We start from the raw sequence: 19,451 nt of genomic DNA, 5'->3' as shown, positions 1-19,451 counted from the left end.
TCAGGTAATCGCAATGACAACAATAGCAATTACACACAAGTAGATTAATGCATTAATAAAGTCTGCAGCTTGATAGCCTATGGCTTTGCCTGTATTATTAAGTTTGTGAGTCACCATAATGAGCATTCCAATATTGTTTACAAATAGGATAAAGATATATATAATACAATGTATGGGGTACAATAGAATGCTCTGTCCAAAGGATTGTGTTTAATTATCTTAAAAAGCGTGGTTCCTATAAAGTGAGAAAAGCAGGGGTGTTGGCCATACCATCTAATCAGACTGCCATTTTTGTAAAGCAGCTATAAAAGGATCTGACTCGTAGACACTCTACGTCTTCCTCGTTTTCAAAATGCCTATGTGATCATATAGTAACAAACCAAATTTTGTCATGATGGTATGTGCAAACAAAAATTCAAAAGCAGAAAGAAGATATGAAACATGAGTCATCTAACCTCTTCTAGGGTGGTGTCTGAGACTCCGTAACTGGAAATTCCAAGGTCAAAGAGACGATCATCTATTTCATGAAAAAGTTCCACAAAGGCCCCTTCCTTGGCAGCTTCGTAAGGTAGGACGTAAGTCAGCTCGTGTCCGATGTCCTCCACAAGCCGTGCGTCAGGCACATGTTTGTTGATGAGGTTTGAAATCACAGAGACGTCTGTCAGACCCATACAAGACAACATAAAAAGTATTCTATGAGATTTTATTTTTGGAGGGAGCAGTGTTACTTTTTCCATATTGTGGCATCTTGTAGCCCTTTATGTGACCCAAGGAATCCTGGTTGAAACGCTGCTTTATTTTCAACAAGTTCACTGTGCTTCTGCCTCAATTGTCCCAAAGGAATGGGCAGAGAGACTGGCTTTAAAAGTGAACACTGTTTAGGAAATTCTTTATGCAGGGCAAAGCAACAGGTTTACCTTATTGCTCTCCTCTCCAAAGCTACTTTCCTTGGATCTCCCAGTGACTGTCCAGCCAACAGTCCAGCATGTAACTCACTCTCCTTTCTCCCATGTGACAGTGCTGTTGCTTAGGCCAGCCATACACGATTTGAATCTCAGCCGGATTTGCTTGCAATTATTGTAAGCAGCTGCTATAGCCGTTTGCGATAATCACTGTCTTCTCCCAACAGGGACGGCTTCCCCTGCCCTTCCTCACCGATAGAAGACAATGGTCCGGGCGGAGGGATTCCTGCATCAACACTGTTGATGGGGCAAATCAAGTGAAATTTGCTTTGCGTTTGGTGTCCTTAGTGATTGGCACAGTGCTATGACATGGGGAGGGGAGGCAGACCAAACTGAAGCTTGCAAAGGGCTTTCTCTCCTCACTTCCAGAGGATAAAAAAAGAGTAAGTTTGAAAGTATGTGCTACTGGGGAGGGCAGCATACAAGTTATACCTGTAGCATTACCCTGTATGAGAACAGCAAAGGTTACATTTTTGTACAAGGAAACTACCAATGCATTTAGAAGTATTAGTTATAATTACCTATTGTAAGAGTGTCACTTTCATGGTCACTACCGAGGCCTGCATCCGAGCTACTCTGAGAGACGCTATCCTCCTGAAAATTAAAAATAAATAAATAAAATGAAATAAATTGCAAACTGAATTAGATCAAAGTAGCCCAGGCAAATTAAGCTCACTTTAGAAGGACAAACAGCAGCAGATGTACTTGTAGGAAAAGGAAGGCAGTGAAAGATTGTTAGTTTCCGATGTTGTGCTCTGAGCACTTTCATACCTTATACAGTGGTAACAATGAAATCAGTAGCCACTGTAGTTTGGTGTGGTTGCTGGATAAATCTTATTCCAGCACCATCAGTCTCAGGGATAACAGTGCTGGTGATTACAACAGTTATTGGTCGTATTTCTGATTGGACAGAAGGAAAAGTTAGGTATGAGGTTAGAAAAGGAGTTGGTTGCTAATAATTACCCCACTCTTGGCTTCTCTCTTCCGTTGCCCATGTTTGTTATGTTTAGTAATCACCGTTCCTGTAGGCCCCACTTCTGAGGGTGCTGCCAGCATCGGGCTCTGACTCTGTTTGGAAGCAGGAGCTGAAATGCTGCTGTCCTGACCACAAATGACGGGGTACCGTCATCCCAAATGTTAATTTAGAAAACTAATGTAGGCCCTTTAAGCGATAACCAAATTACTGAACTTTCTCCTTTCATTGTAAGAAACATACAGTATTTCTCTTGTTATGTGGTAATATGCAGGATAAATGTACTAAAGAATACCATGCACACGAAGCAAGCTCATCCTTGGGAGCAGCCAATAGTGCCCCACAGTGCACATATACAACAAACATGTGGATTTTTACAGTCTTGAAGATCATTATTTGTGAGGATTCCTTTATGCCAGGCACACATAGTAAATGGTAAAATACAAGCAATGAACACAGGATAAAAAAATGTATTACGTTTTCTTGCAGCAACATTCATCATATAGGAGTGCCATTGATTTTTCTAGCATTTACAATATTTTCAATATACGCTTACGATATTGCTATGATTTCATGGTAATACAAATTCATCATCATTATGCAGGCATGATGTACACTCAGGGAACAGGACCTACTGTAGATCTTATTTTGACACAAAGGCCCTGTACAGTTTACATTCACCACGATAACATTTGTATTCTTTAATAATGTTTTTTGTAAAGTAGTTATATTCACTGCAACCAACTAGGGGAAGCATAGTTTAAGGCCTTGTACACACGACCAAGAATCTCGTCGTAAAAGAAACATCGTTTTCCTCGACGAGTTTCTTGTCAGGCTTGTTGAGAATCTTGTCAAACTTTCCTTGCATATACACTGTCAAGACAAAATCTTGTCGTTCTCAAACGCGGTGACGTACAACACGTACAACGGCACTATAAAGGGGAAGTTCAATTCCACTGGCGACACCCTTGGGGCTGCTTTTGCTAATCTCATGTTACTGCGTGTTAGTAAAAGTTTGGTGAGAGACGATTCGCGCTTTTCAGTCCATTACAGCGTGACGCATGTGCTATCTCCATTACGAACGCTACTTTTACCGAAGGTGCGCTCCCGTCTCATACTTTATTCTGAACATGCGCGGGTTTCTAAGCATACACACGATGAGGAAATTGAGACTCCCGACGAGAAAAAAAGAGAACATGTTTTCTCAACGAAAAACATACACACGGCCGTTTTTCTCGGCAAAAAAGCTCTGCCAGCATTTTTCTTGATGGATTTTGCCGAGGAAAACGGTCGTGTAAACGAGGCCTCAGACCACAATATTTTAAATTACCTTATTACCCTTCACTTTCTATTCATGCGACACCAAAAAAAAAAAAAGGATAACAGGGTCACCAGGACAGCAAATCAAAGATGGCAACCAGAACCACACGGTGGTCCTAACAACCCACTCATTTAAAAAAGCATTTCGCTATATATTTAGGTGAGTGTTTGCGTATTTATTGCTATAACAAGGGTACACATACAGTATGTAGGACATACTTTTTTTAACCATAAAAACATAGGAAGCTGTTTTCACAGGTAAAATCTTGGACTAAACATACCTTTTTCAGATAAGACATTGTACTGCTGCTGTTCCTGCAGGAACTAAGTGAAGAGTCGGTGTCTCTCTTCACTAATGTTAGGTAGTAGCCAGTCCCCAGTTGGTTCTTTAGAAAGAGAGATGAGCCAACACAGCACAGTTTTCCATGGGATATTATAGCGATCCGATCACCCAGAATGTCAGCCTCATCCATGTGATGTGTGGATAGGATGATTGTCCGTCCTGGAAAAATGTTGTTGATTGGAAAACTTTGAGGCATAATACATAAACATAATACATGAACAGTTTTTGCATATAAAAACTTGACATATAGAATAAACCTGTCGGTTTACTTTTCCTTTTATTTTGGGCTTTTTAAGCAGGGGTGGCCTTTAGTAAAAACTGCATGTCAAAATTATCAATGGTTCAAAAGATATAGGTAAGTGAAGTTATAGGTAAATCTTGACTTTTCATGTAAAAGTCAAGCTAGACCTTGCCCATGCCCTAAGCCTCCCTATTGGTTGATTAATGTAACGGGAGACTTCACAGAGCAACAAGACAGTAAGAGGGGGTAGTGCTTGAGTGTTACAGGAACAATTCTAATTCATATATAAATTCTGCTACTTTAGTCCTGCATGTTTACATCATACACTCAGAATTAAACAGGTTTGTTATTAGCTTACTTAAATATACCTCTATGGTACAGATCCACCAAATGCTTTTTTTCTAAGTTCTTGGCAGATCTCTGACATGTCATCTGGGAGGAAATCTACCCCAATGTAAAAGGGCTAAAATGGACATATCAGTCATTATACCAGTAGATTATACCTTATATATTTTATTGCTATCTTAGACCCAAAAATCTTTCAGCAAGTCAAAGTGAAGGCAACAAATAATCTTCACTGTACTCATAGTGGTTTGTCTAATGTAAGAAAAGCCTGACCGCATCTCATTATCTTATTCCTTGGAAAGGCACCATAAAAATGGCCTCCAGGTACATAACTGAAATCTGGGCAGCTGCCAATATACATTATATTTTCCATTATAAACAATGAATTATACTACAAAAGATGCACAGGAAGTTATAAACATGGATTACCTTGTCTATATTTAAGAAGCAGGTCCCAGATACCTCTGCGGGAATATGGGTCAACTCCAGCTGTGGGCTCATCAAGGATGACAACATTTGATCCACCCACAAAGGCTAAGGCTACTGACAGCTTCCTTTGCATACCACCTGTAAGACAAATGTCAAGTTCCTTTTTTAACACCATGTAAAGCCAGGATAGCATTGGGTTTGTACATTCAATATTGAATGATTAAAGGATAATGAAGCAGAATTAATGTGTTCCCTGTTACCTGTTGATGGATGCATTTATTGTTCAGAAATAATAACACTAAATTGAATCCTTTTTTTTTCTAATACTGTTCTTCCCTAACGCAGTACACATTTATAAATAAAGGGTATTTACACATAACCCTTGGTTAAACAGGGTATTAATATGGTAGGCTTGTTAAAATGTATAGTAATACAATTGCTGTAGTCTCATGGTAATAATCCAAACCAAACAGACATCTAAGGTCATTTAACTATCTAAATCTGCCTATATAAGGACATTTTTTCTGGTACTTGCTGAACTGAACATATATCTGGGGCCATGTATGGGCACTGTGGGCATACAGAGGTCAATCTACCAATCGACTTCTTTACAACCGCACTGCTGGGAAATTAACTCTCAATCAGTGCTGCAGGCTACAGCCTGTGGCGCTGATCGGTGTATTCTGATGGCAGGGAAGCCTCTCTGCTGTCAGAATACACTGACACAGCTGGGAGAATTCCCCCATCTGCTTTAAATGTGTCACTGGGGGAATTGGGTCAGTTTTTTTGGTTGAACAAAAAAAAAACAGACTCACGTAAGTTAATTCTAAAGACAGGAGTGCCACTCCATGCATCTACCATTGTAGTGGTGCAGTTGTAAAGGCGTATATATATATATATATATATATATATATATATATATAAGTCACCAAACCGTTTCCTAAAAAGATTTGTGGTATTTTCCTTGTGTGACAATAATTGTACAGAATTTCTGCTGTGTTGAAAATGCACAGCAGCTCAACAGTCTTGAAGAGATTTATGGGAGATGTCTTGACAATAACAATCCTGTCATGCGAGTACTGTGGCCATGACAATCAAAGGCTAAAAACCTGTTTCTATTTAATCTTGCCTTTTAAAATGAAAACCCACATTTGCCATTTATGTGGCCCACAGGGGTCCCTGGGTCATTCAAGATCATATCAATACCCCTAGCCATGGCCATGCTCCACTTTTTCAGCTAAGTTAGAATTGGTCTTTAAATAAAACAAACGAAAAACAAAGCCACACATTCTGACTGTCTATGATAACCTGTCTGTACTGCTGAGTTTGCCCAATCTGGCTTTAATTTGAAAAAGATAGTTGCCTGGCAGTGTACAGATTCAATACCTCTGAATTACCGTACTTACCTGAAACAAGCATGGATTCAATTAAAAAAAGGAGTAGTCAGATTTTCTTATCCCTATGCTTGTCAAGGTCAGGGACTTTGAAAGTAATGAAGCCAAATCATCAGCATACCAGCCAAGCCTCTAATTTTTTCAAAATCAAAGGTCAGCAATGGTAAACCTACCTCAGGGACTTCAGTTCATTTACTATGGGTAACACATCAGATATTTGTTTCATTTGTTGTAGGTTTAAAACAAATGCAAATAGTTGCATATTCATTAATTTATTAAATCCACACTATATATATATTATATATATATATATATATATATATTACCTGACAGCTGATTTGTCTTGCATTTTTTCTTATTGGGAAGGCCAACGTCAATTACCATCTGTTCCATTTCTGTTTTTACCTTCTCTTCTGAGAGTCCTTTCAGTCGTGCATAAAACCAGATGTGTTCTTCAACAGTAAGCCTAGAGGGAAATGTAGAGAGGCACAGATGAGGAAGCATATCCGCATGCCTCGCTAAAGCTCCATAGACACGGACGTACGCTAAAGGAAAAGGGCCTACGACTCGCAAATGTTGACAGACTATGTTCACTTACAAATGAGGAACCTTATTCCCATGTATTTTTATATAGTCATATGCAGAGTCATTATCATTAACAAAATATATTCCTTCATTTCTGAAGTGACAAACTTAAAAAGCAATTATGTAGATAATGCACACAATGGCTTTAAAAAGAATACACAAATCTTCTTCATGCATGACCTATTATTTTTCTAAACTATATGAACAGTACTTAAAATACATCTGCAAAATACCTGGGAAATTCTAATTGACAATAGGATAAAAACAATGTAGAGGTGACCTCCGCTGTAAACTATGTCACTGCTATCAATTGATGCAGTTATAGGCAGCTTAAGTTACCTTTAAATCTCTACTTATCCAGTAGGAGCAAAGCTTATCCCACCTTCCTCAGGTCTCCCTATCGAGCATTCAATGTAATGTGTGGCTTCTCTGGCTCACAGAGAATTTTGGGAGGCAGGAGGGTGCTGCTGCATAATCATGTGTTTTTCATTGGGCCTTTGTAGCCCATTTTGACATATTTTAACATGCTTTTTGATGCGTTTTCACACTTTCCTCATTTTTTTAAAGCAGAAGGAGCTTGGTTGTTAAACAGAAAACCCTGACATAAAACACAACTACATCCATTTTAAATGCACTTTTCATGCAATCCCATGGAGGTCTATGGGGCCAAAAACACAGTAATCTGCACCAAAAATTTTAAAAAATTGCACTGTACCATATTGCATTGATCTGAATTTCCATTGCCGTGCATTGCTGCTTTTTCCTGTTATTGCTTTGGTTGGGCCAACAAATAATTGCCCAGTTTGAAGCTATAAACCAGTTATTGTAACTCAGACTTAAATGATAAAATGGAAGCACGTTTCTATATAAATAAAAATGTGAACTAAAAGATAATTCTAAGAAATTAGTTCACAACCGTGTAACAGAGCTGTCAGTTTACAAAGTATAAGATGAGCTCATTATCTTGAATGAGTTAATGCTCAAAGAGTAAAGATGAATGCATTATCGCAATCTGTTTATTGCTAAATGTTGGAACTGTAAATCACCACAGATAACTAAAGGCTTCTAATGCTGAATCACCAGTTTTCTTTACAAGTCACCTTACATTAGGCTTATCAAATGATCAGGTATTAGAACATGGGAAAATATGCAGGTGTCAACATACATTTTTTACGCGCTTTTCATTTTTTTAAAGACGTGACTTAACAAGTTGCCTGTAATTCACTCTGCATTCTTTAAATGTCTATAATAATGGAACTCAAGCTCTTTGTAATATTGTAAGATATGAAATATACAGCTGAGTTATAACAACAGAGTTGTACAGTTATGTACCTATGTTAAGTAAGCCGCCACCAATAAAGCACAGAGTACACAGTACTGATATCTCCTTCAGAAATACTATACTATAATACTTTTTCCTTGGCTCTCATGTTGTTCCAATGGGGTTAAAGGAGGTAAGGAGTAGAGCATGTTGGCTTTGCAAAGGAATTTTCATCTAGCTTAGTGAATGTGGTGAGAATTCACATTGCAAAGATTACCCAATCGTACAAGCAAAGTAAAAAACAAGATTTTTCTTTGCACATAACTTGATTGAAATCAGTAGTGTTTCACAGCATTCACTTTGCTAAACATTATAGCCATTACTGCTATAGTAAATGAACCCCAATCTCTCTTTCTCTCATATATATATATATATATATATATATATATATATATATATATATATATATACACACATACATACACACATATATGTAGAACAGCCATAAACATGCCAAAAGCTGCAATTAAATAATGCAGAAAAGATTATTAGGACACTTTTAAATGAAATGTGATTTTTTTTCTGCTCATGTTTTGCCTTCCCTGGGTTTGCCCTTCTTCCTCAACACTTGAACTCGCACCCGAATGGGCCCTAAAATCATACAGGATTCTTTTTCAAAAACGGCAGCTGTCCCGGACATATGTGAACTGGCTCCATTGAAAGCCGGTTCGGTTCACATGCCATGCCAATGGGATGCGGTTCTAAATGCTTCCAATTCACATATATATATATTTACAGCTAATGCCGTGTACACACGATCGTTTTTTCCGATGAAAAAAGTCAGATGGACTTTTTTCATCGTAAAAAAACGATTGTGTGTGGGCCCCATCTGACTTTTTTCCATCGGTGTAAAAAAATAGAAAATGTTTTAAATTTTTCCGATGAAAAAAAAAAAAACGATAGGAAATTCCGATCGTCTGTGTGGAACTCCATTGGAGAAAAATCCATGCATGCTCCGAATCAAGTCGACCCATGCTCGGAGGCATTGAACTTCATTTTTTTTTGGCTCGTCGTAGTGTTTTACGTCACCACGTTTTGGACAGTCGGAATTTAGTCTGAAGTGTGTAAGCAAGACTGATGAAAGTCAGCTTCATCGGAATTCCAACGAAAAATTACATCAGATTTTATTCCATCGGAAATCCGGTCGTGTGCACGCGGCATAAGAGTAAGGCTGAAGTTCAGCTTTAACAATATAACCCCTTATTGTGAAAATGTCAGTCACATCAGACTTTGGAGGCAACAGAAATAGAGGTCCTGTGTTTACAATATCAGGGGATTACAGGTAAGAAAATGATGGTAGTTGTCCACTTGGCAATCACAAGTGAATACAAAAAAATGTGGAGTAGCGCTTAAATAAAAAATAATAATTGAAGGCCTCCAAATGACGAAAGGCTGTTGTGAAAATGTCAATCAAGATACCAAAGTACATGTGAATAAAATCAATTAGTCAAACAATCAATAGTCCAAGTGAAAAACAAAAATGGAGCGTGACGCCCCAGGCAGTAAATCAGATCTGGCTCCAATGTGGATAAATGCAACTTGCTGACCCTTACCACAAACAAAGGTCCTCCAACAGCCTTTCGTCATTTGGAGGCCTTCAATTATTATTTTTTATTTAAGCGCTACTCCACATTTTTTTGTATAAGATTTTATGTTAGTATAACATTTTTGAGTTAGCAGCTTGTTCACTATTGTATTCAATTTTATTGGTAAGCGCACTTTTTCCCTTTCTCAAATCACAAGTGAATGCATCCCATTTTTCCTTAAAGGCCTACTTTGTTTGGAAAACCAAGTATATACAAATTATAACGCAAGATAAAAGCATTTCAGATACTCACATATCAAAGAGTACATTATGTTGAGGACAAACTCCCAAGTTTTGTCTGATAGAATTGAGCTCTGTTCGAATGTCTTTTCCCATTATGTAAGCTGTGCCAGAGGTTGGTGGGAATAGCCCAGTCAATATAGACCTTCAAGAAAAATTATAAAAAATAGGCATTGTGTTTTATTGTTTTTAAAATTATTATTGTATTGACTGAATTATGAAAAACACAGACTTTAACAAATGTAAACCCTACCACATTACCAAAACGTATACATGATTATGCCTTAACATTGTTTAGAAAATTCTAAAGCTTCATGTTCGATCGAAGAGTTATTATAGAAAATAATAACTCTTCGATCGAACATGAAGCTTTAGAATTGCTCAGTATCTGTATTTTATATGTGGGGGCACAAGGCTGCCATGTTTGCTAAACTATTATAGTTGATATACTGGCTACGAACCTGAGCTTGTAAAAATGCTAACCAGGTTGTTCTATGCTTCTATGTTTCAGTCCTGTCCAGAGGCACCTGGAAAGCTTGGATAACTTTGAATGAGATTATGTAACCCAGATACAAAAAACTAAATGGGTAGACTTTCTACAATAAGAACATACGCTTTGTTTACTGGATAGGAGTTCACTGGTTGATTTTACTTTCTGTCTGGAAAAGTACCCTACTTACATTGTTGTCGTTTTTCCAGCTCCATTGTGTCCTAAAAAGGAAGTGATCTGCCCTTCATAGAAGCTCAATGACAGGCCATCCACTGCCACTTTTTTTCCATCACGATAAATCTTCACCAGGTTCTGGATGGAGACTCCTAGCTGAAGGTGAGCAGGTTCTTCTTCCATGCAGACTAAAATATAAAATAATATGTTTTCTTCAAATAAATAAAACATACCTGTATGTCTGATATAATTTAATACTATAATATATGATTTAATATATAATAAATAATCATGTTAGTTGTATATTTTGTAAAGTAATAAATGGCTTTAAATTTGATTACCTTCAGATGGTCCTTTTTGTAAGGACGGGTGGTGAAAGTTCTCATTCGGTTCTTCTCCACACCAATATGACTTTGTGAAGGGGAAGTACCAAGCTCTAGGTATTCCATACTGGCCTATACATTAAAGCAATAAAATTAAGGTGGATAAAAAGAGGAACAAAGAAGCTTAAAACAAATACATGTGTTGTCTTCTTCCTATTCATTCTATCTTTTGAAAATCGATTATATGATTACATTCAAAAGTTATAATAATCAGTGGACATGGGAAGAACATACACTAAGGGCAACAAAACAAGGTCTGATGTTAAGATTCCATAAAAAACTGAAATGAGTGGGCCATATTCTTCAAGTTAATATATATCATATACCACGATGTGGTATGACCAGATTAATAATGATAACTCACCTGGAAAAACAGCTTCAAAATACCAAGTCATCACTCCATACAAAAGTGTGTCAAAAAGCATCATGAAGCCAGAGGTTGTGAGACTGTACCCATCTTCCTGGAGAGGACTGTCCAAAAGATTGGACCACTGTACGCCAACACCTTGCTCCTCAAAGAGGGCAAAAACTTCACAGCCAAATCCAAAAGCCACAGGTGACAAAAAGCTCTGCAAGAACAATGTAGACATAAAAGATATTAGGAAAGACTAAAACAGTTATGTCAGAAATGAAATGTACAAAACAGTCTGAAAGAAGCCCAGTATTTATGACTGGCACTAACCACGGTCCAATGTATATTTTAAGTCACATGGAACATAGTAACACAGTTTTATTAAATTTTTATTGCGATTTGTAAAAAAAAAAAGTATAATTGTAAAAGTTTATAAAATGTCCTATACCTCAGTGGTCATCAACCCTGTCCTGTCCTCAGGGCCCACTAACAGGCCAGGTTTTATGTATTACCTTGAGGAGATGCAGACTAGAATACAGCAATCACTGAGCAGCAAATGATATCACCTGTGATGTATTTCAGTTATCTTGCAAACCTGGCCTGTTAGTGGGCTCTGAGGACAGGGTTGATGACCACTGTTATGCCTCACAAATTAAAATAGCAATTTACATTTTATATGAAGTATGTGATTTCTACTCAGAAACTATTCAAAATAACAAGCATATATAACTGCACAGTAGATTCAGATTCTAAGCAATATCAGAAAATAACATTCTTACAGCAAAAATCTTGAGAGAGAATCCAACGTAGTCCTGCCAAGCTACACACAGAACATAAGGCAAGTAAAGGGTAAAGTAGATGATGCCACCACAAGCTGCTGCCAAGTTGGCTCTTGAGAAAAGGGTGCTGATCAGAAAGCATTGTGAGATGGTCACCACTCCGAAAATAGACAAGAAGACAAAGACCACACTTGGATCACTATACGGTAGAAGGTTTCCCGTCTGGTAACGAAATATGGAAATATGATTAGTGAAAAATAGACATACATTGCATATTATAACATAGCTCATGTACATTATCTTTTTGTGTTGACATTACCTTCAAGATTAGGACCAACAAAGCAGCACTCATTAGAAGAGGAATAAAACTACTAATAAACCAGCTCAGCCATAGAATTCCATTGTCAAGACCCATAATTCTCATGGTTTCTTTCAGACGAGCTTCTTTCTCATAAACTATACCCTTGATGATTACAGCTACAGAATAGATCCAGGCTAAGGTCATAAACAAGGGCAGTGATCGACTCATAACACGAAGAAATCTAAAAAAGAAAAAAATGTCTAATTAAGCTTCATTGAGACAAATTTACAATTCAAACATCTTACATCCTTCTTTTCGCAAGACTGTTCATATATAGAAGCCAAGATGTTCCTCACCAGAGGCAGAAACTGAGCAGATTTAAAAGGTCATGCAAAATTAAAAAGCAAACTATAAAACACTATGAAATCACAAAATACATAGAAAAAAGGTAAGTGACTTCTAATCTTACCATCAGAAGGTATGAATAACAGTTCCTATACACTATCTATCTAATGTTCTAATGAGAAAAATAAGGTGTCCAACTAGAAAACCAACAACTTTAGTCTGAATGCTCCAAACAGTGACCTTTAGTTTTTACATACATGTCATCCACATAGCATGGGTAGGGCATTTGCTGGACATAGACTCCTGTCCTCTTCTCTGTTCCAGTCTGTATTCTGATGATGGCTTGTTCAATAACATCCTGCAGGTATGCAAACCCTCCCCAGATGTAACGCATGTCTTCAAATGGATCAGCACGAGGGCCTGGATCCCAATAGCTAATAATACATTTAAAAATAAATTGTCAACTATTTATTTGAATTTTTGTTTAATATATATCAATATAGTAATATATTAAGACTGAAACAATGGCATAGAAAAACAATTACTAAACTCAGAACAAAAGTTTTCAAATAAAAAAAAATCTGTCAACATCAGAAATTGTATTTTTTATTTTTTTACAAACATAGTCAGGGTCAAGGTTAACATATCACTGGCTTCTTATCTAGTTTGCTGGTAAAGAACTAGTAGCAAGATATTGAAATCATCTCTCCTGTGAACTCTGGACCTGTGAGATTATACAGTGTAGAGCAGAGATCAATAACATAAAAAATAAAAAATAAAAAGCTTAGGTATGCTCACCCATCCTTAATTTTATTGGTTCTTTCCACATTGTCTATATCCATGCGTATTTTATACTTTATGTGTTGAGGCAACACTGTGTCATTTTCTGGAAGGTCCACAAAGACTACACCTGCCCAGAACTTTCTCTCATTTAGAAGTTCCGCGGATTTATCAATAAGCTTTTCCTCTGTATCCACTGGTTCTAACTTGTCCAGGTTGACACACTGAAAAGGAAAGTTGTTAAAAAAAAATTACCTTGTATTCTTTTATGAGCGATTGCAAGGCATATTACCTAATGCATTTGCATTGAAAATATATGTGATCCTGTATTAAAAATTGTATTGTAACTGTACTGTCTGCCTTCATGCTGTAATGTGCTGCGCAAACTGTTGGCGCTAATATAAATCCTGTATAAAATCAATCATGATTGCAATAAAACACCAGTTAATCAAGAAATCAAACAATAAAATTATGTTTGTGTTACATGTAAATAAAGATAAAAGCAATAAACCACCAATTGTAGTGATACCTATAGATATCAGATGTCTTTATCTTTTACAAGTTGTCTAAAGCAGTGGCACTCCAGCTGTTGCAGAACTACAAGTCCCATCATGCCTCTGGGAGTAATTGTAACTGCCAACCTTGCAATGCTTCATGGGAAATGTAGATCCACAACAGCTGGAGCGCCACAGGTTGCCTATTCCTGTTCTAAACCTTTCTCGATTTAAGACGCCATTTAAAAACTCTGCACAACATACACCTTTGCACATTGGTATAGGCTAGTATCCCAACATTTCTCTTCTGCCTCAATTTTCCCTCACAAAGCTAATGAAACCCCAGTGCTGATGGTAAGGGGCAGGAGAGGGGCAAACAAGGATGCTATTCAAGCACTGAATGTTCTCTTTATTAAAGTGGTTGCAAAGGCACAAGGTTTTTTTACCTTCATGCATTCTATGCATAAAGGTAAAATACCTTCTGTGTGCAGGAGCGCCCCCCATACTTACCTGAGCCCCCTCTCGATCTAGCGATGTTCACAAGAGCCTTGCCTTTCCAGGAACTCACACTCCCAATTGGCTTTTGGCAGCAGCAGGAGACCTTCGCTCCCGCTGCTGTCAATCGCAGCCAGTGAGCCAATCAGGAGACGAAGGGGGCGGGGCTGAGCCATGACTCCATGTGTGAATAGACACACAGTGCCACAGGTCAGGAGCGTGCCTGCTTGGGTGCCCCAAAAAGAAAAGGGTTTGCTGTGGGGGCAACCGGCAGGAGGGAAGAGCCAAGAGCACCAGTGTGGGACCAGAGAAGAGGGCAAAACCACTGCACAGAGCAGGTAAGTATAACATGCTTGTTATTGAAAAAACAAAACAAGACTAATAAAGATTTGTCTGATGACGTCATGAGTTGTTCGGACGCTGCTAGCTGGCCCACAACACACTGCCCAGGGTTGTGCATCTATGTTTGCATTTATAAGTGGACTTTTTTCCAAGGGTGGATTGCTATCTCTAATACATAGTATACTAAGTACCCTAAAAACTCAGATTATTAAGGAAAAATAAGTCTTTCAAGACATTAGAAAGCATGAAAGGTAGAATGAATGATTATGTGCGACGCCATCAACTAACCTCCATGAATCGTGACATGGTCAATACAACACGGTCTGTCTCATTAAGAGCTTCTCTCCAAGTGTAAAAGGTTCCACTCCCATCCCGTGCTTCAAATACGTCTTTGGCTAAAAACCTTGAGATGTCTGCTGATGTCCAGCCTGTAGAATTAAGTTGGCGATCTAGGAACTGTTTGCTCCCTTTATTGGTCAACAGAGTCTGAAAGCAAGTTTTGTTTATTGTTAATTACTGTTATTTTCATGGCATACAGGATAGTTAAATTACCATCTACTAATGTAACTTTATATCTGACAAGTTCAATTTTACTATAAGGTTTAGAGAATAGGATGATCCTTAGCCTCGAAAAGGCCATACCAAGTAGGCTGATATTTAGCCATTCATTCGATGTAGAGTTTGAATGTCTAGAGATTTCTATATAGAGCTACAGAATACATTATTTGGTACATATTTAGCATGATTACAGAGAGCTGGCCCTTGAAGTCAGCCAAAACTCTGGTGGGGAACTCTCACTTGAATCGGCACTGATCTTTACTCTCTTGAAGAAAAACCTTCAGTATTCAATACTTCCAGGAGTACTGTATACCTAGAGCTTTTTATCATTCATTATCATGAAAATGTTAATCCAGATCTTCTAAATGAAAGTTGTAATATCCATTTAATAATCCAGTTCTTTATATTTACTGTAATTAGAATGTATAGACTAATATTTACTGTAATTAGAACGTATAGACTGTAATAGCATGTTTCTATTACCTTGCAATAAATATGCTTAGTCCTATTAGCACATTGCTTTAACCACTTCCCGACCCCCGCATGTACATATACGTCCACAATATGGCACGTACAGGCACATGGGCGTACACGTACGTCCTCGCCTATTAGCGGGTGGGGGGTCCGATCGGGACCCCCCCCGCTACATGCGGAGGTCGGGTCCGCTCGGGGAGCGATCCGGGACCACGGCGCGGCTATTTGTTTATAGCCGCTCCGTCGCGATCGCTCCCCGGAGCTGAAGAACGAGGAGAGCCGTGTGTAAACACGGCTTCCCCGTCCTTCACTATGGCGGCGCATCGATCGCGTCATTCCCTTTATAGGGAAGACACGATCGATGACGTCATTCCTACAGCCACACCCCCAAACAGTTGTAAACACATACTAGGTGCACCCTAACTCCTACAGCGCCACCTGTGGTTAACTCCCAAACTGCAACTGTCATTTTCACAATAAAGAATGCAATTTAAATGCATTTTTTGCTGTGAAAATGACAATGGTCCCAAAAATGTGTCAAAATTGTCCGAAGTGTCCGCCATAATGTCGCAGTCACGAAAAAAATTGCTGATCGCCGCCATTAGTAGTAAAAAAAAAATAAAAAATAAAAATGCAATAAAACTATCCCCTATTTTGTAAACACTATAAATTTTGCGCAAACCAATCGATAAACGCTTATTGCGATTTTTTTTACTAAAAATAGGTAGAAGAATACGTATCGGCCTAAACTGAGGAAAAAAAATGTTTTTATATATGTTTTTGGGGGATATTTATTACAGCAAAAAGTAAAAAATATTGCTTTTTTTTCAAAATTGTCGCTCTATTTTTGTTTATAGCGCAAAAACTAAAAACCGCAGATGTGATCAAATACCACCAAAAGAAAGCTCTATTTGTGGGGAAAAAAGGACGCCAATTTTGTTTGGGAGCCACGTCGCACGACCGCGCAATTGTCTGTTAAAGCGACGCAGTCCCGAACTGTAAAACCACCTTGGGTCTTTAGGCTGCATATTGGTCCGGGGCTTAAGTGGTTAAATAAAGATTTTTCTACCGTTTCTCAAAAACACCCAAAAACACCAGAATGCTTTCTGCACACTACCTACAAAAAACTTTTATTGTGTGTCTTGGATAATGAAAGACAGATACTATTATTAAAAATCCAAGCATTCTTTGTATGATTCCAATACAATTAATACCAGTGAAGGTTCATTAATGATGAACTTACCCTAATAAGATCCATTTCCTTGCTGCTTTCTATAAATGTTTTAATCAGTGGCCGAACTTCTTCCCACATTGCTCCAAGATCCTGAAACACGCTCAACTCTTGGAAAGTTTTGTTGACCTGAAATAAAGCCATAGTAAAAAAAAAAAATTTAAGTGTTTGGTAATATCATGTAATAATCATATTGCTATCATAGAACCAAACCCATTGTATTGCTATTATAAGATCAACACAAACAGAATGTGGTAAACATAGTAAGCGGCAAAATTCATATAAAATATTGTAGATTGTAAGCTCTTCTGAACAGAGCCTCTTAACCCCCGCAAATACTGCAGCTGCTGACTTTTAAAAATGGACACTTACCTGTCCAGCGCGCCCACGATGTTGTCAGCCAAGGACGAGCAATCGCTCGTCCCTCGGCTGCACCCGTCGCCATCCTCGGTTAGGGAATCGGGAAGTGAAGCGTTGCGTCACTTTTCCTCGCTCTCTCCTGGGAACAGTGGGCCAAATTCTCAAAAACGCTGCCTAACTTAACTTTCAGCAGTTAAGTTACACAGGCGTTAAATTTCTACCTAAGTGCCCGATCCACAAAGCACTTACCTAGAAATTACACGCCGTGTAACCTAAGTGCCTCCGTCGCAAGGCGGTCGTCTCCTCGAGGGGGCGATTCCTATTCAAATGAGGCGCGCTCCCGCGCCGGACGTACTGCGCATGCGTGACGTCATTTTTCCCGACGTGCAGCGCGCAAACGTAATTTACGCCGGGCTTTGTGGATTGCGACGGGACAATAAAGTTACGACGGGTGAAAAAAAAAATACGCGCCGGGAAAAAAAATTCAAATTTAAAAAAAAATCGCGGCGATCGAAAAAAAGGTCTGGTTTTACATGGTGTACTAACTTTACACATTGTAAAACCAGCCCTAATTTAACGCGTGCAAATCGTAACTTACGCAGAAAACACAAAGCTTAAAAGCTTTGTGGATCTGCCTAAGTACTCATTTGCATACGCTAGCCAGCATTTCGACTCGAAATGCCCCCAGCGGCGGATGCGGTACTGCATCCTAAGATCCGACAGTGTAAGTGTCTTACAGATGTCGGATCTTCTGACTATCTTTGGAAAAATCCTTCTGAGGATCGTTTCCAAAGATAGCCACAGGGATACGCAGGCTGAACAGCAGTTCCGCCTGCGTATCTCCTTTGAAGATTTGGCCCTTAATCTCTTGATTTGCCTAAATGCGTGTGCAATACACAGCTTTAGGCATGTTTTTTTTTAAGCTGCCTTTTCCTACAAGGAGTAAGAGGCATTCAGAGGAGAAATTCACATGGCCAATGCGCATGAGCCCTAAGTATGCAATCAATTTTTGGTAAACAGAAGGAGGAGCATGTAAAGGGTTAAAAAATAAACTGGAAGTTGTTATCAAACAACTAAGTAAGTCATTGCATGACAGCATGTCCATGTGATTTCTAACACAAATATACATTGCACACAAGTATATAGCAGAGAGATCACCTCACAGGATGCAAACATTGTTCTAAAGCTCCATGTGCTGAAAATGTAAACACAGTGCTCAGTATATGAGAATACACCATTGGTATTCTGTATGTTTTATTCACTAAGTGGTGCAAAAAAGGGCTGCTGGGCACCCGAGGAAAACGCTTTGGCTTGCCACATCATGGAAAGAGACAGGCAAAGATAAAGAACCACTAGTTCCTATCAGATACTTGAGTATCATATTATTTTTGCACACTAGTAACAGTAACTAAAACAGTTTCTGAGCTTCTTACCTCTGACATTAACAGGCGCGTGGCTGGAGTGTTTGGCGTATATAGGATTTTGCCGACAAGTAGGGGTTTTAGTGCTCTCCAGATCATTCTGTAAAGTGGGCTGGACTCCAGTGTCATCATCAGATCATTACAATAAGGTGCTAAAGGAAGAAATAACAATTTAGTGCAATAGACTAATATATATCTATATATATATATATATATATACATACACACACACACACACTGAGCAAAATTATAAACGCAACACTTTTGTATTTGCCCCTATTTATCATGAGCTGAACTCAAAGATCTACGAATGTACACAAAAGGCCTATTTCTCTCAAATATTGTTCATAATTCTGTCTAAGGCTAGGTTCACACTGCTGCGAATTCTATTGCGAAGTTGAGCCGCTGCAATAATTCAAATTCGACAATAAAAGGCCACTCTAAAAAAGTTTAATACAGCATTGTTAATTCATTGATTGTATTATAAGATACTGTATAAAAGCATACATATTGCAGCACGTTTTCCCAGAAGGGACAAAGAGCACAACCCATCAATGCATTATAAAATGGTGACCAGCAGAACTAATAATTCAATATGGCAATAGCTGCTACCAAATTATCCCCTCACAATATCCTCACGGTCATGAAAGCACTGATATCATTATATAAAAAAATATTTAGTTCACAATCTCTATTCTCCTCTAAAACAGCCAATAATGCAGAATAAAGTGAAA

At 38.3% G+C, this 19,451-nt stretch overlaps 1 protein-coding gene across 4 annotated transcripts in view; it reads right to left on the bottom strand.

Annotated features, from left to right (window-relative positions):
- The window catches only part of ABCA1 (ATP binding cassette subfamily A member 1), a 149,433-nt gene that overhangs the window by 34,700 nt on the left and 95,282 nt on the right, over positions 1–19,451 (bottom strand). The window contains exons 10-26 of one of the 4 annotated variants that reach the window (XM_040359419.1): positions 18,730–18,869; positions 16,949–17,065; positions 14,962–15,159; positions 13,361–13,566; positions 12,820–12,996; positions 12,236–12,458; positions 11,917–12,138; positions 11,150–11,354; positions 10,744–10,857; positions 10,419–10,590; positions 9,752–9,883; positions 6,334–6,473; positions 4,614–4,751; positions 3,537–3,757; positions 1,926–2,063; positions 1,484–1,556; positions 456–667 (exon numbers count right to left, since the gene is read on the bottom strand). In XM_040359419.1, the coding sequence (XP_040215353.1) occupies positions 456–667; positions 1,484–1,556; positions 1,926–2,063; positions 3,537–3,757; positions 4,614–4,751; positions 6,334–6,473; positions 9,752–9,883; positions 10,419–10,590; positions 10,744–10,857; positions 11,150–11,354; positions 11,917–12,138; positions 12,236–12,458; positions 12,820–12,996; positions 13,361–13,566; positions 14,962–15,159; positions 16,949–17,065; positions 18,730–18,869 (2,828 nt within the window). The remainder of the gene's footprint in view (positions 1–455; positions 668–1,483; positions 1,557–1,925; positions 2,064–3,536; positions 3,758–4,613; positions 4,752–6,333; positions 6,474–9,751; positions 9,884–10,418; positions 10,591–10,743; positions 10,858–11,149; positions 11,355–11,916; positions 12,139–12,235; positions 12,459–12,819; positions 12,997–13,360; positions 13,567–14,961; positions 15,160–16,948; positions 17,066–18,729; positions 18,870–19,451) is intronic. The other 3 variants (XM_040359427.1, XM_040359436.1, XM_040359444.1) reach the window with 3 other exon arrangements.

This window comes from Rana temporaria, chromosome 1, assembly GCF_905171775.1.
Source record: "Rana temporaria chromosome 1, aRanTem1.1, whole genome shotgun sequence".
NCBI classification, from domain to species: Eukaryota; Metazoa; Chordata; class Amphibia; order Anura; family Ranidae; genus Rana; species Rana temporaria.
Note: the sequence above shows the minus strand (reverse complement) of the source record. Positions and strands in the feature narration are given on the sequence as shown.